Source organism: Populus trichocarpa, chromosome 1, assembly GCF_000002775.5.
Source record: "Populus trichocarpa isolate Nisqually-1 chromosome 1, P.trichocarpa_v4.1, whole genome shotgun sequence".
Classification (NCBI taxonomy): Eukaryota; Viridiplantae; Streptophyta; class Magnoliopsida; order Malpighiales; family Salicaceae; genus Populus; species Populus trichocarpa.
Genome location: NC_037285.2, coordinates 9,166,658 through 9,191,349, shown reverse-complemented (window position 1 = coordinate 9,191,349; position 24,692 = coordinate 9,166,658). Strand labels below are relative to the sequence as shown.

Here is a 24,692-nt window from a genome sequence, read left to right as displayed (position 1 = left end):
AATAAAAAATCCAAAATCAAAAAACTAAAATGAACTTGACTAAAACAACACTGTTTAGGGTTAACTGTTCATCTTATTCTCCAGAGAAGCTGCTCGAGTGGTCTCCTTCCCAAGGCATTTAATGCTTCATCCCTCCATCAAATTTGGCAAAATTTGCACGCAAACGATCACCTAATACCTAACTACACGCCAGTGGGATCCTTTCTGGCCGATTGACGCCACCGTGGCTGTGGCACTACCCTAAAGTGACCAACCCGACCAACCCTTATCTGCAACAAATCTGACAGTCCGTGATAATCACTTTGAACTAACGGTTGGGATCCTTTCAGATTGAATCAAGGGTTAAGATTTGGCAACAGTAAAGACAAAACATCCATTTTCCACCCCTTATAAATAGGGGTGGATTTCATGGACTGAGGGAGGAAATCAAGTCCAAAGTCGGCAAAAAAAATCTACCCCCCCCTCAGTTTTGTTTCCACCACGGTCTTCTCTCTTTTCCCTCTCTCTCCATTGCCTTTTCAGCCACTTCCACCACAACATTGCTGTGAACAAAAGCGTCCCAACCTTCTACACCAACCCCACTCCTCATCGGCGACAGAATAGCCACCGCGAGCTTCTCTCTCTCATCTACAAGCCTCTTCTCCTTCCTCCCACAGCTGACATCAGCAACCATTTCTTCCAGCGATGCCTCCTAAGCCACCAGTCGGACCTCCTCATCACAATAATGACCACCAAACTAGGTAACTTTCCTTTCCTTCTCCTTCATCCTCTCTTTCCCCCCTTCCCTTTCGTGGCAGCTACATGCAAATTTGCATGCAGCGATTGAAATAATTAACTCATGACCTGGGCTGGACCAGTGTCAACTCAGCCAAAAAAAAAAAAACAAAAAAGGAGGCCAGACTTGTTAGGTTGATGGCGGCCCAAGCCGGTTAGGTCCAGCCCAGCCCAATATAAATAATAATATAATATTATATATATAAAAACAAAAAAAATTCAAAAGTCCTTTAAAAAAAGTTTTGATTTTCTTGCATATTTTTCTATCAATTTTGCATAATATTAGGCTGTATATTTACACTATAAGATACAAATTCAGTATTAAAATACCTAATTTTCTCCAAAACATTCCCATTTTTTAAAAAATTAAAAAAAAATCTCAAAATTTTTAAAATTAATTTCCTTTTTCAAAAACAAAATTCATGCATATGGCTAAATCCTAAAATTTTTCTAAGTATACTTTTTATATATAAAAAAATGAATCTTTCTCATATTTAAAAATCCAAAAAAATGGATATCATAACTAGTTTATGATTATCCATTAGGATTTGACAAAAATATCAAAAACCATTCACCAATTATTTTATTCATTTTATATTAGGGTTTAGATGTAGACTTTAATATTTAGGGGTGTAAAACTACACAATAAAGTACACTCTCTAATATTAAAGATACAAAGTGCAAAATAAATGCAATGTTAAAATTTGAACTTTAGAACGGTTAGAACTTTACCCAATAAGATTGAGACTTCCTTACGAAGGGAGATCTATCTTAAATCTTAGAAAATGACCAATGACTATAAACTTGACCTAGAAAAATAATCAAACAACAATGCAGCTTGCCTCAGGTAGGGTATACTGGAGGCGATGCATCTTCCCCTTGCACAACCAATTCCTTACCGGCACTTTCACAGACTATAGGTTTTCTAGTAACCATAATACTAGGTGACAACTTTTGAACCTTAATCATATAATTAAACCCAAAACCCTTTTTCTTCCCCTTCCAACACCTCTCAGGAGGCACACTTTCAGTGTCGCCAATCCCGACAGCGGGCTCATGTTTTTTTTGGCTTATAATTGCCTTTTTTTTTTATCATTTTATATGTTTGGTTTTTATTTTTAATTTTATCCTTTAATATTTAATTAGTTGAGTATAAAACTTTAAGGTTTTTTCAAACTTGTTACTTCAAGTCAAATGATTCAGGTCACAGACTTAATAGGTTACCATGGGTTGTCATCATTCTTTTAGCATATTTTCTTTTGTGTTTTTATATATCATCAAACATTGTTTTTTCCCTTTTTTTTAAACATGATTACATCTTTTGAACATAATTTTTTTATTCAATTTTTTTTTATTTAACACGTGATGAATGACGATTCATATAATTGGTTGTTAATAAAAGGTGTTGAATTTCAAAGTAACTGGTGAACTTGATCCCATCATCTGTATGTGCCTTTCATGATAACTTTTTTTTTTTTTCATGATAATTTGTTTATGACTATTTATAATTTTGGTTGAGTGGAAACTAATTCCATTCCTTTAACGGCTAATCCAAGAGAAAATTATAATATAGACAAAGGTGGTGTTATTCCCACTTCACCATTCTTGTAATGACTTTTACCATATTAAATATATGTCTTAATTACTCTATATATAATATTAAATTCTAAAATCTTTTCTTTTTATGCTCCTTTAAAAATAATAATATGATGAAAAAAGATTGAACACAAAAAATTCATATTTCAAAAAAATTATTTTATTTTTAATCTGCTCAAAATTTATAATTTATAAAATATATTTTTTTAATAATATATTTTGAAGGATCTAAATTACAAAATAGGGATTGTTACTATAATTACTATATTTTTTTTCATGATATATAACTTTTATAGTGAAGTCATTACATCATAAAAACAAATACTAAATTATTATTAATAATTTATTATTTATTTTATATGATATTTGGTACCTTAAAAATTCATTGACTTTTCACAAAATTTAAAGTATCTTTTAAATCAATTTTAAGTTTGTAAAAAAATATATTTTACATGACTTATATTTTTAGAAAATAAAGAACAAAAAAATTAGGCATAATGTAATCTTCTTGTTTTTTTTTTTTCAGAATAAAGAACAATCATTTTGAAATTTATTACTTTTTAAGATTTTAATTAAATACATGAATCACATTTTATGAGGTTATTTTTATCTGAATAATAAATAATGAAGTATGAATAATAAAAAAATGAAGTGGGGTGTTAAGAAATACTATTATAGCTACGTGATTGAATCAATTTTTAAGTCTCATTTGTTTCATGTAAAGTAGTTTTCTGGATATTATTTTCCAAACTTTTATGTGTTTGTTTACTATTAGAAAAATTAATCAACAAAAAATACTTTCTAGCTAAAGAAAAATTTGATTTGGTTTTCAGGAAAGTATTTTTCTTTTATTTTGGACGGAAAAAATACTTTCCAGAAGTTTTGAAAAATTCAGAAATGTCTTGTTATTTGTTGTTTATATTAAATTTAGTCTTTGATATTTTGATTGGTATATATTTTGTTTTGAATTTTTTTTTTAATTTCATCCCTTAAATTTTGATTTAATTTAATTTTTATATCAAATTTGGCCCATAGTTTTAAAACTCGGCTCGACCCGACAGGTCGACCTGGGAACTGACTGACCCGGGGCTGGAACCGGTCGGGTTTAAGAAAAAATAGAGGAAGTCAAAAACTCGGGTGACCTAGCAAGATCCGGTCAAAAATTAGGTTGCAACCTGTTGACTATTTATTTTTTTTAACAAAAACAAAATCGTTTTAATTTATAAAAAAAATAGAGTTAACCCAAGTGACCTGATCAAAACCCAAGTACCTGAGTAAAACCCGCGATCCAGGCAAAACCTACTAACTGGGCCTTGTTTTTTTAATTACTAACTTGATAATTCACAATTAATTTGTGAAGGTTTGTGTGACGTCGATCTCATGCATGGCATCTAGTGGGTTACTAATATGTAAGGGTACATTCAACCAAAAGTTGAAGACAGCAAATCTCATTTCATATATTTTGAGGCTGAGAAAATATCAAGGGAAAACACAAATCATATATATAGTAAGAACAATGTGGTAGGATGCCCCTCCCTCCCTCGTGGGCTCATTAAATAAACTATGAATTTGACCCTTAATTAATTTTTAGCAATATATATATGTTACTGGCAGATCGTCAATATTATGCCAGAAAGAATGGGTCTAAGTATCCACACACTTCTGAATGATAAAGAAGATCGCTGGACCCTCCTTATCAAAATGCACACCTCATCATGTTCCCTCTCCTACTCAACAATGATCGATATCATTAAACAATGAGTAGCCTTCCCCGTCACTTCCTGTATTGGCAAATGATTTTGTCTGGATCTTGCCTTGAAACAATGTCACACATGTTAATCCATTTTCCATTTCGAAGAAGATCCATATTAAGAGATATTATTCACATTTTCTATTCTGCATATCTTCTTTATATTGTGGGATATATATTCTCTTCTCTCCATACCATCCCCTCTTGCCTTTTTTTTCTTTTTTTTTTTACGATTTTTGAAATTGACCCTTCTGTTTTTGAAAATTATAAGTTAATCATCCACAAAAGTTGACTGCTAATTCTTTTTTAAATGTTCACATTAGCCCCTTTAAATTCAATTTTAATTTTGTATGTAGTAGATGAGATTGAAATTTTTGACAAGAAATGAATGATGATTTAGGAAAAATAACAATTGATGAATTGTCATGAAAAACTAGAAAGAAAAAGAAGAAAAACTAGGTTAGCGCGCGACAAATAATTAACGATTTACTCTTTATATATCTGATATATTTCATTAAAAACTGTAGGGATATATTTAGCAATTATATTTGTAACAGTGAAATATAATATTTTTTCGCCAAGCTTTCATGTACTGAAATTAAGTTTTACTCTTGGCTGAGTCTTTGATAAACCATACGTTATGTATTAATGCGTTCATGAGGAAATCTATTCCTGCAATTATATTTTTTGGAAATTAAGCACATTAGAAAAGAAAATCATTAAACATAAATGTCACATATACGTACCTTGCGAAGAATCATGTTAGTTTACTGGTTCGATCACTAAGCAAACAGAGTTAACCATAAAATATTATGCATGATCAATGGCTGATAATATGTCTGCTTTCTGTGAGGTTTTTGGTTGCAACTAATTTTCCAGATGGGAACTAAATTAAGATGCTAAACCCGTTCCATGTCCCACACTGCAGAAGGCTAGCTAGCTGTTTCCTTCATGCATGTGAATGTGAATAGATTTAGGAAATTAGCAGCCCTCAAATGTACATTGCATTAAATACCAGCTAAGTTTTATGAAAAAAAAAATATATAAAAGAAACCCTGCTAGGGTGGTTTTGAAAGCGAAGTCACCTTGAGATAAGCTTGTTCATGTAATTAAAAACACTAAATCTTTGGAACCTTAGGCCCCTTAAAGAGATATCCCATTCAAGGACTTACACTTTGATAGAATAGTGGGCGTGAAAAAGGGAAAAAAAGGGAGAATATTTTGAGCATTGATCATGGATTATATTTCATCAGTTTTTCAGATAGACTACAATAGCACTGATGATCTTGTCCAATATTTCTCTTCTTTTCCAACCCAACAACAGACAACCCCTAAAGATAAAGTTCCATTAAGACCTTATGAAGATTGCCATGATCTTGCCAACAAAACTCAACATGGCCGGCGCCGTAAATCACCCATCGCTCTTGGATCTGTCAAAGATGAAAACCCTAATGACAACAAGAAGAAGAAAATCATCCATAGAGACATTGAGAGACAAAGAAGGCAAGAAATGGCTAACCTTTATGGGTCCCTACGATGCCTTCTCCCCCTTAAATATCTCAAGGTCAGCTTTTGTTCCTAGCTAATTGATCGAACATCAAATTAATGATGAAAGAAATTTAGTTTTTTTTTTCCTTCAATCTTAATTTGCTGTGTTAATTACAGAGTTTACTTTTTTTTTTCCTTTTGTTTGGCCAAGCTAATTAGTTTTATGTATAGATTGATTAACAGATAGATAATATAAGTTTTTGATGTTTTCAGGGAAAGAGATCTACATCAGATCACATTCACCAGACAGTATACTATATAAAACATCAAGAGGAAAAGATCCAAAAGCTGATTGACAAGAAAGATGAACTAAAAAGGTACTTGTCTACTTCTTCTGCACTTGAAAACTTGGAAGGTTGTGAGAGGGATACCTTGACAGTCAGAACTCGTTGTGTTGGAGTTGAGGTTGACATTAACACTGCCTTGAAAAAAGGGTTTCCTCTTTCAAGAGTGCTTGCAATTCTAATTGAAGAAGGGTTCAGTGTTGTTAGCTGCATTTCAACTAAAGTAAACGAGAGGATGCTCCACAATATTATATCTGAGGTATGTTTTAGGGTTTTGGAACCAGTTCTTTCTTCTTCTTGGTATGATTCTTCTGACGATCATAATTGTTTCTCGCTCTTCTTTGCTATATATTAATCTTGAAAGTTTACACACAGGTCACTGATGGAAGAAGTCTGGATATTTCTGAGCTGCAACAGAAGCTAACAAGCGCAATAGTCTAGTGATCTTCATCTACAAATTAGTCGAGGAAGTGTTGGCTTATTTGCTTGGGGAGATTTATTCCACTGAAGAAAGATAGATTTTTGTCCTTGCTAGCTAGACTTCCTCTTCCTGGCACCTCAGGTTGGTCAGCCTTAACTACCGAGTGTTTTTCATTTGATGAAAAATATCATAGAGATGTATAAAAGAAATAACTCTGCGGTGTTCCTTAATTAGGTTATGTTCTTCATCCTTCACTGATGTATTATATAATTTCTTCGTATGATTTATATGCATTTCGTTTCAGAGTAACTGCAACATGTGTTGGCCAACTCGCACAGTGACCTGAACCATTTTTTTCGCCTGATTCAATTAATTTTCCTATATACAAACACTTATCACTTTTTATCACCTGATTCAATTTATTCTCCTATATCCTTCTTTAATTTTTGTTGGTAGTTTAGGTAAATTTGTGGTGTTTTATGTCAAATAGCATCGATCCAATCTGATCATGTCTGCTAGTTGTCGCAGCGTATTGGCAAACTAGCAGATCTCTTCTCAAGGCAATATATAGAAGTATAGAACTCATTTATTCACTCAGTATATAGAACTATTCATGCTTTTGTTGCAAGTATATGCACGGTATCACTTCCTTCTACCACTGATATTTTGATATTAACTTGTAATAAGTTTCTTTGTTGCCTGTGGTGATCAGCTTTTCCAGGCTTTATAGAAATAATAACACTCCTTACCTAAATTCATAGCTTTTCTTCTATTTAAGCTGAAGGAGCTTTTGTAAGATTGGTGGTCGCTTGACTTGAGGATGCCATGCATTTTTAATTTTCAATGCTTGATATATACACACAGACACACTCTCGTACTGTGCCGAGTGGGAAAATAGCCACATATAGCATCATTTTCTTTTTCATAGGAAATAATCCATAGATGATGATCCGTTCATGTAATATTCATCATCATATGCACTGCCTTTGAAGCATCAAACCAACACACCAATATTCAACAATTATCTTGAAGTAATTGGAAATTAATAGTGTTAGAAAAATATAAATACCATTCTTAAACCCTTATCAAACAATTTAAAGTTTTAATTGAGATAATTATTAATATTATCATAGTAAAGCGGTCAAAATTTCAAATTTCACTATTTTTATTCTTTAACAAAATTAAACACAAAATACTAACGAGTTTAATCATACAAGTTTTAAATCCAAAAATTTTTCCACTTAAAAAAAATATTAAAAAAATATAAACTTAAAATTTCACCCAACATCTTAAGTTTTTTAATTTAAATGGTTATTTAACAGCGTCAAACACATTATATTCATGAATATATTTTTTTTTACATGATTGATAGAAATATTTAAAGCTAAATTTAAAATGAGATACAATCACAATATTTAGAATTTAGATTTGTTGAAAAAAAATTATTTTAACATGTCTAAAATCAATTATAAATCAATAAAAAATTGATCTTAAATAATACTAGGTTGACAAAAAAAAATTAAATTAAAAAACCTTAATCCCACAACGAAAAATTATATGATTTTCAAATTAATCACTTATATACTAGTGCATTGAAAGTAAAAATAATTAGCCTGGCAGAGCACCAAGATTTGTAGAAGAGAAAGGCAATGTGGAGTTTGGTTCAAAACTACACGTGTAGGCTTAGCTCAGGCTTAGATTAATTGTCAGAATTAATTTAAGTAGTCTAGGTCCCCACAGAGGATGGGAGCAAGTCTACTGCTATCTATTTTCATTCTATCAACTATGTAATTTTAGAGCTTTAGATTTGGTTATCGTAGAGAGAAAACTGAGTCTATCTTTTCAATTCGAAGATCTTGATAGGTAGAGCAATTTCTTGAGGTGTTATTGTTAGAATTCTTGGAGGCTGCTCGCGTTGAAACAATTTACATCAATATTTTATAATAATTGACAACAAGATTCTTCATTTCTTATTTTTCATATGAAATTTTACTAGTATTTGTTCTAATTTTTTGTACTTATTTAATTTCATGTTGCTTGATGCAGCCAATGGCTACAAATTATCAACTATACACTCAAATTAAGAGATTGGCGGTTCACTAAGCATCTAGTGTTTATTCTCTCATGTTTTTCTGTTCCTCCCATTGTTTTTTAGTTTTCAATCCTTGGATCTGTTAATTACTTCTATCCCTAAACTTATTTTCCTTTTATTTTTCTCCCTTTTGAATTTTGTTTAATTTTCATGGATTTATGCACTCTGATCTTTTCCAATTTATGTTATCTCACTTACCCTGAATTTCGTAAAATAATCCAACATTGGATTAATGATCAATTTTAATAGATTAAGTTTTAGCTTATTCAAAATAAAAAAAGCAATTGAAAGATAAAGGACTGGATTTGACATTAAAAAAATGAAGCCCTTGACATAAAAGGCACCCAAAACTGTTAATTTTGCACCTCAAATTGACTATTTTATATAATTTGTCATTGTTCTTTTAGTTTAGTGCATTTAGATCCTAAAATTTAGTTTTTTTTACATTCTTAGTCTTGGAGTTTTGAGATAGAAGATAACAACTAACAAGTCACCGAAAAATAAGAGAAAAGCGAGAAAGAAGTTGGCTCATTAAAACCTAGCGAAAAAAATAATAATAATCTTGGTGTTATTGGGTTTCTCTTGACAAGAGAAGTCCTATTTTTTTTATTATCATTTTGTCAAATAAAGTAGATTAAGTCTTGGGAAACTTCTTATTATTCAGTATAATTTTGATTTTCTGATCCATTTAAGGATGTTTCAATATTAAAAATAGGTTTATTTAAGTGTTCTTTTTTTATATGTTTTTTAGGTATTTTCAAATGAAAGAATTGTTCAAGTAGGTTTTTAGGGTCTAAAAACTCACACCCTAACTTTTTAGCCATCAAAATCTTAACCAATTGACAATGTATCGTTTGCTAATTTTGTTTTAAAAACAGGACAAACATCGTGTCATTCGCCTTATGAAAGAAAAAAAAGTGAGAAGGCTAGGCATACTGGCTTGGCCTTGTAGGCCCACATGCACCTGGCCTTCTTTTATTTTGGTCTAGGAATATGGGCCCAACTTTCTAAGCCCACAAGCCTGGCCTCATTTTATTATGCCTTTTAACTTCTTTTTTTAAATTATTTTCTTAAATACTAATTAGAAATAAAATAATAAAAATAATGTTTAAAATATTATTCCATTAAATACCATTCAATCTTTTCTATTTTTTTCAAATAAGATTATAGCATTTTTTTAAAAAACAAATACTAGTAATCATTTCATTAATTATTATACATGAACCTAATATAAAAATTATTTTTAAATTTTTGATTAAAAATATTCAATAAAAATAAAATTTGTGATCATGATAATATTTTGTTAATTTTTTTGATAATTTTTTAATAAATTTTTATCAAATTAATTATTTGGTATGATGGACAATATTGATTGGATTGGACTGAACAAATAACTCTCTTCTCTTATGTTCGGAATGCCTTGGACTAGACTAGATAATTTGTCTCATTTCGTGTTTGGTAGATACTGAATAGAACTTGAACTACCTGGGGCCTAAACCGGTCCGAATTTAGAAAAAAAATAAAGGATGGATTGAACATGACCCGATTAAAAACTCGAGTCAACATGCAACCTGGTCTACCCAAGATAAAACACACTTAAAAAATCACTTGACTGTTTTTAAAAAATCTTTTTTTTTTGTCAAAATGAGGTTGCTTTGAATTTTTTTTTTATTGGAGTCAACTCAGATTGATCCTCCCAACCCGTGACCCGAGCCTTTTTCAAAGTCGACCTCCAAGTCAGATTTTTAAACTATAATAACAATTTTTATCCATATATTAACTTGGATAAACCCGGGTTGACCCTCCCACATGGCCCCTTGTCGTGAATCAACCTTCAAGCTGAGTTTTAAAACTATGACAATAACAACTTTTATCCACATGTTGACTTGGGTTAACCTGAGTTGACCCTCCTGATCGGTGACCTAGGCCTTACCCCAGATCAACCCCTAAGTCAGGTTTTAAAACTATGATAATAATTATTTTTATTTTTACTTTGCCTCGGGTCAACTCGGGTTGACCATCATGACCCGTGACCCGGGTTGACCTCTGAGTCGGGTTTTAAAATTATGATAATAGCCACTTTTATCCTTACATTGATTCAGTTTAATGGTCAACCCGACCCATGAACTGGGCCTAGCCTTGGGTTGACTCACAAGTCAGGTTTTAAAACTATAATAATAATAATCACTTTTATCCTTACTTTGACATGAGTTAATGGTAAACTTGACTCATGATCCGGGCCTTGCTCCATGTAGACCTTCGAGTCGGGTTTTAAAACTATAATAATAATTATATTTTTCCTTACTTGACCCGGGTCAATTGTTAACCCGGGCTTGAGCCGAGGTTGACTCCCGAGTTGAATTTTAAAACTATGATCATTATCGTTTTTATCTTTCTGTTGACTCGGGTCAATGGTCAACCAGACCCATACCCGAGTTGAATTTTCATAATAGCATCTTTAGCCTTGTATTTTTTTACCAAAGTTTCTCATAGTGCTTTGCACTCTTGATTTAACTATACACATCATATAATATATTGTCCAATTTGTTTTAACTCGATTCCCCTGTTTTGATCAAATTTTAAAAAAGATATGAAAGTTTATCATAAATGCATCTTCAACACAATTTGGTCAATTTTTTGCTATTTTGTAAATTTCAAAGTTTTTTTTTCTTATTGTATGCAAATTGAAGAATTTTCAAAATAAAAAACATTTCTAAAAATTCATAAGAAAATCAATGAAAAATTTTAGTTAGCATAATGATAATTAAGGAAGTAGTGAAGGACTTATATGAAAGTTTCTAACCCTTTCCCCAAGCAACTTAAAACCAAAAGAGAAAATTGGTTTTTAGAGAGAAAATCAAAAAGGAAAATTGTAGAAAGATAAAAGGGAGAGAGAGAGAAAGAAAAGTTCAAAGAAGAAGCAAAAATAAAAGGGATAATAAAAATATATGAGAAAGAAGAAAAAGAAGTGTGTAGAGAAATAATCACTCCCTCTCTTATTGCACCTCTAACCATTTATTCCTCTCTTTGTTCTTTACTTTCATCTAATCTATCTTCCACTCGCCATTCATGGAAAAGAAGCAAAGATAAAAGGGATAATAAAAATAAACGAAGATACACTTCTCTTTACCATCATCCCTGTTGTGGCAAAAATAAGCACAACACTCATCAATATCAATAAATAAAATTTGAAAAACAAATGCTAGGAAAAAATTATCAATGCTAATTGTATGTGTGGCTCCAATTGTACATTTAATAATTGTCGATATTAAAAAGCTAGGAAAACAAAATATTTGATTAAATGTCTCTTCTTGAATCGATCTGATACAGAAATAGAAAAACAAAATTGAATAGACCGTTTACATTCTTCGATTTTAAACCCATCACTTTAATCCACTTTAATTTCTGCTTTTAATGATTTTTCCTGATTTAATTTTGGGTTCTCCTCATTAATGAATTCACAACCTCTTTATTTTAAACCACCAACTTTTTTAGTAACTCATTTCCTTGCTCGGTAAAACCTTATTATTCTTTATCTTCACCAATAATTGACAAAGGTTAAAAAAATAGGTTATTTTTAAGCTTTAATTTGAGGTTTTTTTTTTTGAAGTCATAATCAATCTAGGATTTTGATTGAAACAAAAAAGAGATGAGAGAAAAAAGGGAACAGAAAGTAAAGAATGGCAGAAAGAAGGGGAAGAGATTCAAAAAGATATTTGTGTGTGTGTGTGTGAGGATAATTTAGTCATTTCATTTTGTTTAATTTGGAAATTTTCATTGAGTAAGGATATAAAGTGTAATTTCTTATTCAACGAAGACAAAGTAAAAAAAAATGATTGAACTATAAGAGGCTCGATGAAACTTTTTCAAGATAAAATTCCTAAACTAAAAAGGAAGAAATAAAAATAAATAAAGAAAATATTTATTTTTCCATAAAGCTTCTACACTAGTCTCTCTAGGTTGGAAGGAACTCGTTCTTGAGTTTATAACTCAATTAGAAACATTCTCTATCACAAATATTCTTGTGTGTAGATCACTCCATCTTGGATTCGTAACACTTTTGTGCGAGTCTTTCCATTACAGGTTCTTAATACAACATCTTTGTGCAGATCACTCCATACTGAATCCCTAACACAATATCTTTGTATGGGTAATCTAATTGTGAATTCCACCACTAGGATTTCCAATAGCAGTAATTGACACAGACAAAAACAACATATTGGTTCTTTAATGTCTTTTTCTCGAGGGAAAACCACTTCATCCCCTCCTACATAAACATATCATATTTTGCGATCTTTTTCAACCATAATTATTTAACAACACATAGCAATTAACCACTCAAAAATCATTGAGCTTTGATATCAACTAACTCAAACAGGAGCAAAAGATAACGTAGATTATTACAAGTCAAAATCTTAAAGACAAAAAAATACCATGCTATAAGGAGGCTCTTAAAACACTTAATTTTTATTCATCCTAGTCTCACTTGCTAAAATGTTATTACAACCTTTTATATATTAAAAAAAACTAGAAAATCCAATTAATACTAGATAGGAAAATAGAAAAATTATTCCTTTTAAATAAAAAAACTAGAAAAGCATATTACTATAATATTAAATAAAAAAATAAAATAAATAAAATAAAATTCCTAATCTGAAAAGAAAAAAGAAAAATAATTAAAAAATATTTATTTTTCAAAAAAAAATCATTCTAAGTTTAACCACCGATTAGAAACTGCTCTCTATCACAACTATATTTTATATATGAACCATCCGATCATGGGTTTATAATATTTTTTTTGTGCAAGCTTTCCCCATGTGTCAGCTTGACCAATCATGGATCTCTTATATAATATTTTTATATAAATTATTATATCGTAGATTCCTTTGACAATATCTCTATTTTTAATAACAACAGACACAAATGCTTATCATGAGAGAGAGAGAGAGAGAGAGAGTAGAAGGACACCAAAGCACGCAACTAGTGTTCATTCCAAGAAACACAGCGACATGGAGAGAAATAACGCCAATCCCCAAGATTTGCCCATGGCTGTAGAGGCAAATCAAGAAGGGTTGCAGTCAAATGAGGATCTCCATCTAGTCCTCGTGCTTCGTCTCCCATCATTCAACTTGCCAGTGAATGACATCCTACGGCCTCACTTCCACCTCCTTGATCCAGCTGATTCACCTGAACCTGCTAGCTCCTTCCTGTCCAATCATGCACAATCTGTTAGAGCTCTCATCTGTGTGGGCTATGCTCCCGTCACCGCAGAAACTCTCAATCTCCTTCCTTCATTGGAGCTCATAGTGGCGTCTAGTGCTGGCGTTGACCACATTGATATACAGGAATGTCGCCGTCGTGGAATTATTATGACGAATGCTAGTACAGCATTCGCGGAAGATGCTGCAGACTATGCGGTGGCATTGTTGATTGATGTTTGGCGTAGAATATCAGCTGCAGACCGATTCCTTCATGCCGGCTTGTGGCCTGTTAAGGGAGATTATCCACTAGCTTCCAAGGTTCTTTCTTTCTTATTTCTCTATCTAGTTTGCTTTAATTCATTTTTTTGATTGAAATTATACATATTCTTTTAGCTTGAAGCTGATTGTAAAACGTAGCCTGACCAGAATGCTAAATTTAATTAAACCAACAGGTGGGTATTATAGTGATGATAGTTTGAAATATTCTTATTCTGAGAAATCATGAATGATGGTGTGTAAAATCTTGATTTTTTCTGCTGATATTAATTGGAAATATTTGTCAAAGAAATATAACTGAATCTTTTGCTACAGAAATAATAGATAGATTGACTCTGATATTGGCCTGAAAAGAAAAGCAATGCTCAAAACTATAGATACAGTATAATTTTATTTTATTTTCAAAAAGGAATTCGGAATGAATCAAATCTCTCCAAGTAGGATGCGAACCTACGACCAGTCAGTTAACAGCCGACCGCTCTACCGCTGAGCTACTGAGGAACAACGGCAGATTAGATCTCATAGAGTTCTGCTCCGATGCTTTGTTTACGCCTATGTAGTTGAAATACTAAGGAGATTTTGATTTCAATCCTCGGCACAGCAAGACTAGCCTACCTAGCATTGCACACAAACTTTTCGATTATTTGCCCCAATGGCCCTATTTTGCACTAGCCTTTTGCTCTTCCATCCTGTACATCACTTTCGCACCTCCACCGCTCCCCGTCTTCTTCAGCCACCCATAACCTCTCCCCCTAATCTAACCACCTCTTCCTTGTGTGCTCCCAAGCCCAATCTTATCCTTGTATGTTGAAAACTTCCCTAATGACGTCCAACCTCGTCATTTCTGATATGTTTTTTCTCCCTTTAGCTGTCTGGTTGATGCCTTTATGCCTAAGAAGCTCAACAGAAGTGGCCGTAGATATGGTTTTGTGGTATTCATGAGAAAGAATATGAGCATAACTTCCTCAAGTGCTTTCAAAATATATGGATTGATTCTTTCAAGGTCGACAAAGGAAAGACAGAGCCTCAATGTTGCAAGATTTATCAAAGAGTCCAGCAAGGAGACAACTCATATTCATACTACTGCTATCACTAGACGATTCAGCACTAGAGTTTGGCAATTCGCGTTATCAGGTCCTAAGGTTTTTCTATGATATTTTCAGAAAAATAAGTTAGATATCTTTATCTATATTAGTTCTAAGCCTAAAATTCTTATTGGAAAAGATTCCTTGTTAAAAGTTACAAGGCTAATAAACCCAACTACTATTAGAATACCTAAACTAAACAAATCCTTTTAAATCCTAACAATTAAATTAATATTATAATAAAATTAATTATGCCATAAAATTAAAAAATAATGTTGTGTGTCAGTCCTCTCTACTTGTAAAAAACTTGCTCTCGAGTTAATGTCAGAAATAGAACTCAATTACTTCAAAGGAATAGATACTTTAAATATAACCTTGTTACCAATTTATGCATGAGATAGCTTGCATCAAATATCTTATATCTAATTTCATATAGAGTTTATGAACCTAGGCAAAACTTTTCATGACCCAAAAAATCAAGGTCATATGAAACCATCTTTTGAGATAATGGAAACTTTAGATGACGTGTTTGATCATCCCTAACAACAGTGTCTTGACCACTGACTATCCTGGTAATTTTAGGAGATAGATTTGATATGGTTTTGTTTGGTTTGGATGATAGATCCATACTGAAGTCATCTTTGATATCAACTTCAACCTCCTAAGCAATTCCAATAACTTGTTCTACCCATCATTAGTTGGTTTAAACTCAACATATTCACCGACTTCAAATTGTCTTTTGAATTTCACCTCTATTTCATGTTCCTCAAACTTTTTAACATGTTTAGTGACTTTAGGTTATTCCTTCAAGAATAACATTAATTATGACTCTTTTGCTTCATTGGAAACAAGCTCTATAATTGAAGCAATTGATTCACCACTAAGAATATTAGACACCAGAGCAGAATACTAGGTGTTTGTGATTCGAGAATGGGAATTTTTCCCAACTCTTTTTTTTATCATCAACTCGAAAAATTATGCCTCAAGTTGCTTATGATTTAACTTAGAAGTTGGGTTTGGGTTCCCTTTTTAGTGGTATAAGCGTATAATTCACACTATCCTTATTAATTCTGTATAAGTTATTTCTACCCCAAGTGTATAGCATCTACATTATATTGCCAATGCTTACCAAATATTAAAACTACATGCATTCATTTCTACCATATCACAATAAATCTTATCCATATACATTTCAATGGAAAAAGGTACTTACAACGTTGAGTTATCCTTATCTCTTCTATTGTCTTAATCCACCCTATTTTATATGGTTCAGGATATGGTTCTAATGGAAATTTCAACTTATCAACAATATGTTTATCAATAATATTTTCACAGCTAACGCTATTAAGGATCAAATCAAACAAGTTATTATTTATGGCACATCGAGTACAAAATAACTTATTTTGCTGTGAATCTCTAGCAACATTTGGTGCTATCAGCATCTTCCTAACCACGTAGGTCTACCCCTCGTCATAACCATCATATTTATATAAGTATTCTTTGTCATCTCTACCAGGTTTGCATAGCTTGCCCTTGTTTTTTAAGGGTTCTTGCTCACATTGCCATGCAATCATGTTGATCAATTTTTGTCTCCTACAATCACTAGGACGGTATCCTACCTCTCCATATTTAAAACACTTGCCCACCATTAGCTTGGAATAGGGTTTGCTTGGTTTGTTCGTATCAACTTGCATTCTCGAAGCTTTGTTAGGTTTTGCAGCATCATGTCTCATAAAAGGTTGCTTTGATGTATGCACTGCCTTTCCCTTGTCAAGGGTACTGAATTTGCTAGCCTCATTGTATAGCCTTCTAGAAGGATCAAATTTGCTATTGCTACCAGCCATCTTCTTCATTAACATCTCAGCCTTTAAAGCTATATTTCTTGCCTCAGCAAGTGTAAACAACATATGTACTCTAATATTATCTCGGATTGCTGGCTTTAGCACCCTAAGAAATCTCACCACCTACTGATTCTTCATCTCTTGAAGTCGATTATGTTTTGTTAGCCTTTGAAATTTAACAGTATATTCATTGACAAATTTATTTTCTTACGAACAATCTTGATATCTTTGAAACAAATATTTCTTGTAATCATGATTGGAGAACCTTTCATTCATCATTTTTCTCATATACATCCATAATGTAATAGGTTGTCACCTCTTTTTTAATTGTGTAATTGTTTGATGTTTTCACTAGGAAGAAGCTATGCCCTTTAGGTTATAGGCTGCTAGTTTCACCATCTTCTCTTCTTTGATACCCACGCATTCCATAACCTTGTCAAATTTTGTGATCCAATCAAGAAACTCTTTTATATCCAGATCTCAATTAAAGGGAGGTAGTTTTACTTTTATCTAGAATTTGTTTGCTTGTTATCTCTCGGGTTGTGGTGGTCTGTCTTGGCTTGCTAAAGATTTATGAACCCCATAAAATTCATCTTCACCAACACCCTTCATATAGATAATTGATTGTCTAGGTGTATCTTCAGAAATAGGTATAGGGTTAGGCTTGCCCCGAGATAAGTCTCCAAGCACGTTCATCTTCTCTGCACAATTTTTATTTTTGCCTCTCATTAGCCAAACTAGATGTTCCAAGCTATTTGACATTGTTGTTATTGTTTGCTCCAAATGATCTAGCTTCCACAATGCTCCGATGGCCTTCACTCCTGCATTGTGGGGTAGGTTGCTGCTACTGTCTACATCTATCAAAGAGAGCAACCTACTCTGATATTAATTGACGCAATGTAAATATAAATAAAAATTAGAGTTCTCAAGCCCTAAGATTACAACTAAAACTGTAGAGAAATAGAGAGAAAACTCTGATATTTTCTACAAAGTTTGTAATTCAATAATCTTTAATGAAAAATAAGCTATTATCCCTATTTATATTAGTTTTAGACCTAAAATCCTTATTGGAAAAAGATTCCTTGTGAAAAATTACATGGCTAATGGAATCCAACTAACATTAGAACTAAACAAATCTTTGTAAATCTTAACAATTAAATAAATATTTAATTAAAGTAATTGTGCTATAAAATTAAAAAAAAAAAAAATAGGTGTTCATGTCATAAAGGGTTAAAACTGTACAAAAGCTCTCAAGATTGCAGTAACAACAGTGTCTTAGGAAATCAGATTGATCTCTCTTTGGAACCGAGTTTAGTGTTTGATGTGGAAGACAATGACATTAAATGGCTAAGGAGGAGAGGCTTTTGGTTATGCTCACCCCTAAATCATCCCATCAGCTCATGATCACAGGTTCAACTCATTTAAGCTAACCCTATCAGGTGGCAATATGATGCTATTGTCTTTCCCTTCAAGCGAAGAAATGTTGCGTGTGATCGAGAATCAGAATTTATTCACTGCATGTTTTTATAGTGTTGAGCCTTAGGATTCATGTGCCAAAAGTGGTGAACGCTTTGTTTGGCCAAGATGTCAAGGTATACCCCCTCCATGTGTGGAATGCAAAGTTCTTCTCTACCTTAGCCAACTTGTTTTGAAGATTTATAAGCCTCAATGAGTATACATTGAAGAAGCAGAGACTTGATGTGGGTTCTCATCAGTTCATGTGATCATGATTTCATTGAGCAAGCTATAACAATGATGTTAATGGAGAGGTCCATGAAGTAAGCTTTAGGGAAGAGCCTTGTGATAAGATGCTTGTCAATTGGTTTTCCAAAAACAAAGTTTTTGGATAGGAAATCCTTATCTCCACAAGCAGAGCACTTGTGACAATTTTGGTAGTTTGGTTGCCCAAACTTGGGGGGGTTGACGTTGATATAGCAGCTCACGAGAACGATTTTCAAGGATCTATTGAAGTGGCATCTCATCCATCTCCTCATGCTGAGCTGCATGAAGCTTCTTTATCAATATCTTCCCCACGTGCTACGGACTTACCGAGTGGAGTATGCTAACCGTCATCATCCAACTCCCTTATGGAAAACTCAAGGTGTTCCATTCATAGTAATGGTAAATCTCTTAGCTCTGACCATGAAGTTGATATGATTCTCTCAGATTTCATTCTTAGGCGAAAACAACGGGAAAAATAGAGCTAAGGCTAGGAAGATTTGTAGGTCTATTTCTCAAGAAACCGATTAATCAGGTTGAAAAAGAAGGAAGATCAAGAAACCGATTAATAGAGATGTTATTGCTGAAGCCGAATTGAACCCTATAGATCCTGTTCAAACTCTTGGTCCAAAAATTGTTCCAAATGCTCTCAGAGATGAAGCTGGACTCTCTTGGAAGGTTGGTTGCCTTTCAGGTTGTGGTCCAGGACCTCCAGGTCGTGGACCAAACAATGGGGATGATGCTATAATTGACTTTCTTATAGGCTGAATTGAGAAAGAGACTAAAGAGGATTCTGAAGCTCAACGGCGTCCCAATGTTGAGGGTTGATGAGTTCTAAAAGTTGCAGGAGGCTTGTTTATTGTTTTGTTGCCTGTATTTTTGCTGGATTTCTCTTGACCAATTTGGTTGTTTGCCTTTCTCTCTTGGTCTGCCCCCCGGTTGTCATGCTTTTGTTTTGTGCATACTCTGCTTTAGGCTGCTGGTACCTTCTGCCCTTCTTGTTATTTTGGTCTCTTTGTTAGCTTCGTTTGGTCTCCGCAGTTGTGCTTTGTGATGGTGGTTTGTTTTGTCTCCTGTTGTTAGTCTGAGTTATTTTCTTCAAGGTTTCTTGTCTGCTTCCGGATTCCTCTCTTTTTTTCCCTTGTCTACTGTAAATTTTCTTTCTCCTTGTTTGCTTGCCTTTTGCTCCCAAGGTGTTTGATGAATTTTCATTGGCTTATAAAAAAAACAAAGAAAAAGATGCAGGGTTTAGCTTATAATATTTGTTATGCAGGAAATTACATTATTTATTATATGACATTTAAGACAAGATCAGGTATCACTACCTTTGTTGTTGATTTGTGTATACACAGATACATGTTCAGCGTTGCTTCATTTTCTTTGCTGTATGACTTTTGGATGTTGATAGAGCACACTGTTAGCAAATTGGTTCTGAAGTAACATAAAATGTAATGCAATTGCAGTTAAGAGGAAAACGAGTTGGGATAGTTGGACTTGGAAGTATTGGATTTGAAGTATCAAAAAGACTGGAGGCGTTTGGTTGTAGCATTGCTTACAATTCACGAATGGAGAAGCCATCTGTTCCATTTCCTTACTATGCTAATGTCCTTGACCTTGCAGCACACAGTGATGCTCTCGTTCTTTGTTGTTCACTGACAGAACAAACTCGCCATATAATTAACAAGGATGTGATGACAGCATTGGGAAAGAAAGGGGTGATCATTAACGTTGGACGTGGTGGTCTTATTGATGAAAAAGAATTAGTGCAGTTTTTGTTGAGAGGAGACATTGGTGGTGCAGGTCTTGATGTGTTTGAGAATGAGCCTGATGTGCCTAGAGAGCTATTTGAACTGGACAACGTAGTGTTGTCCCCACACAGAGCTGTTGCTACCCCAGAATCATTTGAAGCAGTATTTCAGCTAATTTTCACAAACTTGAAGGCATTCTTTTCTAATAAACCTTTGCAATCAGTCTATCAGATTGAATGATAGGATATGCAGTTATGTCCTGTAATTGTTTCGCATACTGACATCTATTAAGATAAAACTGAACTATTTATCGTGTTTGTAATGATCTTGAATCATACAAAACCCCCCGAAGTATCTATGTTCTTAAATCTTAATGCCGTTCTTGTAAATGGCATTAATGAGGTTAGTGGGTGGTTTTATCTCAACTTTTGATTTGTTTTTTCTCTTTTTATGGATTACCTCTGTATAACTTTTTTATTATTATTTTTATGGATTCTATCTTCGCACTGCAGTTTAGTTTTATTTCTTTCTCTTTTGTTCTTCCACCCAATTCTGTTACATTGGGTATTATGCAAGGTTGTCAAAAACGTATTTTTGATACGGCACGGAAAATACAAAATAAACTCGGATCGTAAAATCGCAAGGAAATTTTTTTTTCATATAGAGTTCAAGCACCTTAAAATACACGGTTCAGATAAAAATTCATACATAGTTCAAATACCTTAAAATATATAGTTCAAATATAAATTCATACATAATTTAAACAACTTTTCATTAACTAATAATTAACAAATTTAAAACAAACAATCTACTAGTGTTGAAGCAATTTAAGAACCAATAAAATCATGAAACCATATAATTTTTTAATTATTATGAGATCACTTCTCTTAGAGGATTTATTTATATATTTAATTATTTATTGAAACCATTAGATATTTACAAAGAATCATGAACAATTAAAATCATGAAAACCAGAAGTTGCATCCTATATTATGTCTATTCTCCATGTAATTTTTTTTACTAATTAATGAAAAATTTTATGATTTTTATGGGAAAATTTTGTTTTAAACTAGACATTTACTCTTAAAAAATAAGATACAATATATGCTTGATTATTTCTACACTAACCAAACATGCCCTATGTGTTCTTGTTCCAACAACCACACGGTGTGGTCCACACCTATTCAAAGAGAAAAAATAAAAGATCTAGAAAAGTCAAGACCACCATTCCCCCACCAACCATTACCTAGGCTGCTGCTATTGAATGCGTTGCTATTGGCTCAGCTGTTAGGACAAAGGCAGGACTAGGCTGCATCGAATGCCATGGTTTTTGCGAGAACAAGAACCTTCTCGAATCAGCAGCTATTGAAGACGGTGTTCGGGATTTTCCTTTTAGCCCTGAGATAAGCATTTCTTTAGCTTCCTTCTTTGTGAACTGCGTATTCTTATTCTACGTTCGGTTCAAGTTTTTTTCCGACAATCTCAGTTATCACGGAGGAAAAAAAAACCCTCAAAAATCAAATCCATCGGCATCACCAAATCCCACATCATAAGATCCAGGATCAGACACCATGTCTGCAATAAAAAAAGCTTCTCCTAGCAACCCATCCCCTCAACCCATCCCAAATCTATTCTTCTCTGGTGACCGCTGCACTTCACTGGTGGTGGGTGGGTGCCCATGAACATGGATGTTTTGTATACTGGAGACTAGAGACAAATGAGATGGAGAGTACTGAGAAGAGTCAGTAAATTTTGTCAAACTCGGTAAACTCGATCCGAGTTTATTACTGAGTTTGACCGATTTTAACCGAGTTTGGTTGAGTTTGGTTGAGTTTGACCGAATTTATTGATTTTTGATTTTTTTATCCGATTTAGAATTTTATATCTGTGTTGACTTGTAAAATCGTACGATTTTATGAGTCAACTCGCGAGTTTGACAATCTTAAACCCAATTACTTGATTTTTTTTCTTTATTTTATTTTCTTTTTAATTTGAATTAATTAAAATAGATTATTGCATAACAAGTGGGATGACCAATTTAACGAGTAGTCAATTTTAATTAATTGAGATTGATTAAAATAAATAAATTGAAAAAAACATTATGAATTTTTTTAATAAAATATCATTTAATTTTTATTTTATTTTTGAATAAAATTATAATATTTTTTTTCTAATAATAAGCTTTCTTTTTTTACTGCTTTCATGATATTTTTTCTTTAAATTTTATTTAATATATATTTATGTATCTATTTATGTTTATTATCAAAGTTATTAAATACAACATAACTCATTATCAGTGTTGTAAAATTAAATATCTTAATTTACATATAACTTGATTTATATATATTTCAAGATTTTTTAGCTTTTTATTTAGATGATATCAATAAATTTTTTTATATATTTATTGATATATATCATTCTAAATATATTTACTTAAATGTATAATTAAACCTTTTGCATAAAAATAATCTTGTTTGAGTACCTAATATTTTATTTTAGCACCTTTGGATTATTTTTTTTCTTCTATTTGAGTGCAATTCGTAATCCAAGACTATTAAATGCTGATATGACTGGCATCACCTAACTTGTGGTTGGCATGCATAGTTAATTTAGTACAAAACCAAATTTTTAATTTAATTTCAAGCAGGATACACTTTTTTGCTACGTGCCAATATAAAATGGTAACGTGTCAATTAATAGCAGGCACATTAGGTGACGGAATGAATTCAAATAGAAGAAAAAAAAATAATCACTCAAAATATGTAAAATAAAAGTTTTTTTCTAATTTTGAGCGAGACTTATTTTTTGACATGTATTTTTACAAAACGGCCACGTATCAGTTGATAGCGACCACATCAACATTCAACAATTTGAAATGATAGAATGCACTCAAATGAAAATAAAATAAGAGATTAATCATTCAGATAATTAAAATTAAAAATTAAACTCTCAAACAGAATTTAAAAAAAAAATGGTCTAGTTTTCTACTTTCACATCATAGTCCCAACTCACTCAAAATGCACCCTCTATACAAGCCAGGCGTGCAGGCCCACGTACATACTCGGCATGTTTTATTTTTTTTTGCCTTACATTATTTTAGACTTTGACTTGTTCAAATACATTGACAAAAATAAAAAAAATTCTTGTGAAAAGATTTTAACAATGAATTATATAATTTTCTTTATCTAATATTGAGATACGAAAACATATAATCTATCTAGGTTAACATGGGTTGACATGTGAAATTCATGGGGAGAATCTTGAAAAAAAAATTGAAAAGCTTAATCTTGAATTGATTAAGCCCCAAGATAAATAAAAAATAATATAATATAAATTAAGATATAATAAAATAAAATAATAGATAGATAAAAAAATAAGAAGAGTTAAGAAGATAAAAGAAGAAAGGTTTATGGCCAAGTATAAATATTGTTCCAAGACTAGAAATAGTCTAGCCACTTTAAGAAACGGCTAGATCAATTTAATAAAATACTCAGACCATTTATCAAAATAGCTAGACCGTTATGGCTACTGGATCTCTTAAAGCCGACAATGTACAATCAATAAAGAAAATAAGCATTTTTATTTCTTCTTCTTTCTTTTCACTTTGAAGGGCTAAAGAATGATGTTTAGGAGTGAAAAGATAGTGTTATAAGAGAGAAGAACCCATCCACACTAGAAATTAAAAAAGATCAAAGAAAGGAAAGATTGTCTTAAAGAGAAAAGGTGAAGAAAAGAGAGGAAGAAGAATGAGGCTTGAGAAAATTTTAACTAGTTGGCATTCGAAACACAAATTGTAATCAGGTAAGGTGTCTAGAACCCATATATGTCAATTTGAATAAGAATTACTTGATTTCCATCAAAATAATAGCAAAAATGATTAGGGTTCTAAAGTAAAATTTAGAGGAAAGTTAAATTTTCTTGAAATTGAACTCCTACAATCATTGTAGATTGAGAAATGAGTGAATTTGTGAAATAATAATGAACTAAAGAAGCCCTATGTGGTCGGCCATTGATAGAGATATTTGGTAGTGATGTATCCATGATATCTCTTACAAATTGTGTTACGAATGATGTGAATAATGATTGTAGATGATTGACATTATTTTTAGATAACAATGATGAATTTTTAATGACTTAGGAATTTAATTCGATTGGAGAAAATTGTTGGATGAAAGATAAGATTTGATTGTGTTATGTGCATAACATCCTTGTATGCAGATGTGTTTCGAAATTGAAATGGAACATTAAAAATGGATGTTATAGAGGAAAAGTTATTATATTGGAACGTAAAGGTGGTTTAATCAATGGGTAAATTGACTCGCAGGGGATACTTTGACGGGTAGACCACTCACTCGAG

The 24,692-nt window shown here is 32.4% G+C and overlaps 2 protein-coding genes and 1 non-coding gene across 3 annotated transcripts; 2 read left to right on the top strand and 1 right to left on the bottom strand.

Annotated features, from left to right (window-relative positions):
* The first annotated feature begins 5,268 nt into the window (after positions 1 to 5,268).
* Positions 5,269 to 6,671, top strand: LOC7490929 (transcription factor bHLH36). Its single transcript, XM_002299539.3, has 3 exons — positions 5,269 to 5,684; positions 5,882 to 6,211; positions 6,328 to 6,671. The coding sequence occupies exons 1-3, from the start codon at positions 5,355 to 5,357 to the stop codon at positions 6,391 to 6,393; spliced, it is 726 nt and encodes a 241-aa protein (XP_002299575.1). The 5' UTR covers positions 5,269 to 5,354; the 3' UTR covers positions 6,394 to 6,671.
* Positions 6,672 to 13,368: 6,697 nt separating this feature from the next.
* On the top strand, positions 13,369 to 20,846 carry LOC7478089 (glyoxylate/hydroxypyruvate reductase HPR3). The gene is made up of 2 exons (XM_002299538.4): positions 13,369 to 13,984; positions 20,051 to 20,846. Exons 1-2 carry the CDS (start codon positions 13,475 to 13,477, stop codon positions 20,573 to 20,575), a joined length of 1,035 nt encoding a protein of 344 aa, XP_002299574.4. The 5' UTR covers positions 13,369 to 13,474; the 3' UTR covers positions 20,576 to 20,846.
* Positions 14,372 to 14,443, bottom strand: TRNAN-GUU (transfer RNA asparagine (anticodon GUU)). The gene has a single exon. It is a non-coding gene; the product is annotated as a tRNA-Asn (tRNA).
* Positions 20,847 to 24,692: the final 3,846 nt, after the last annotated feature.

What these genes read in the sequence shown, in the direction of transcription:
- LOC7478089 (XM_002299538.4), top strand. Translation starts at nt 13,475, where the DNA reads ATGGAGAGAAATAACGCCAATCCCCAAGATTTGCCCATGGCTGTAGAG. An exon ending in ATTATCCACTAGCTTCCAAG is followed by an intron (nt 13,985 to 20,050) that starts GTTCTTTCTTTC and finishes ATGCAATTGCAG; the next exon opens with TTAAGAGGAAAACGAGTTGG.
- LOC7490929 (XM_002299539.3), top strand. Translation starts at nt 5,355, where the DNA reads ATGGATTATATTTCATCAGTTTTTCAGATAGACTACAATAGCACTGAT. An exon ending in TCCCCCTTAAATATCTCAAG is followed by an intron (nt 5,685 to 5,881) that starts GTCAGCTTTTGT and finishes TGATGTTTTCAG; the next exon opens with GGAAAGAGATCTACATCAGA. An exon ending in TCCACAATATTATATCTGAG is followed by an intron (nt 6,212 to 6,327) that starts GTATGTTTTAGG and finishes GTTTACACACAG; the next exon opens with GTCACTGATGGAAGAAGTCT.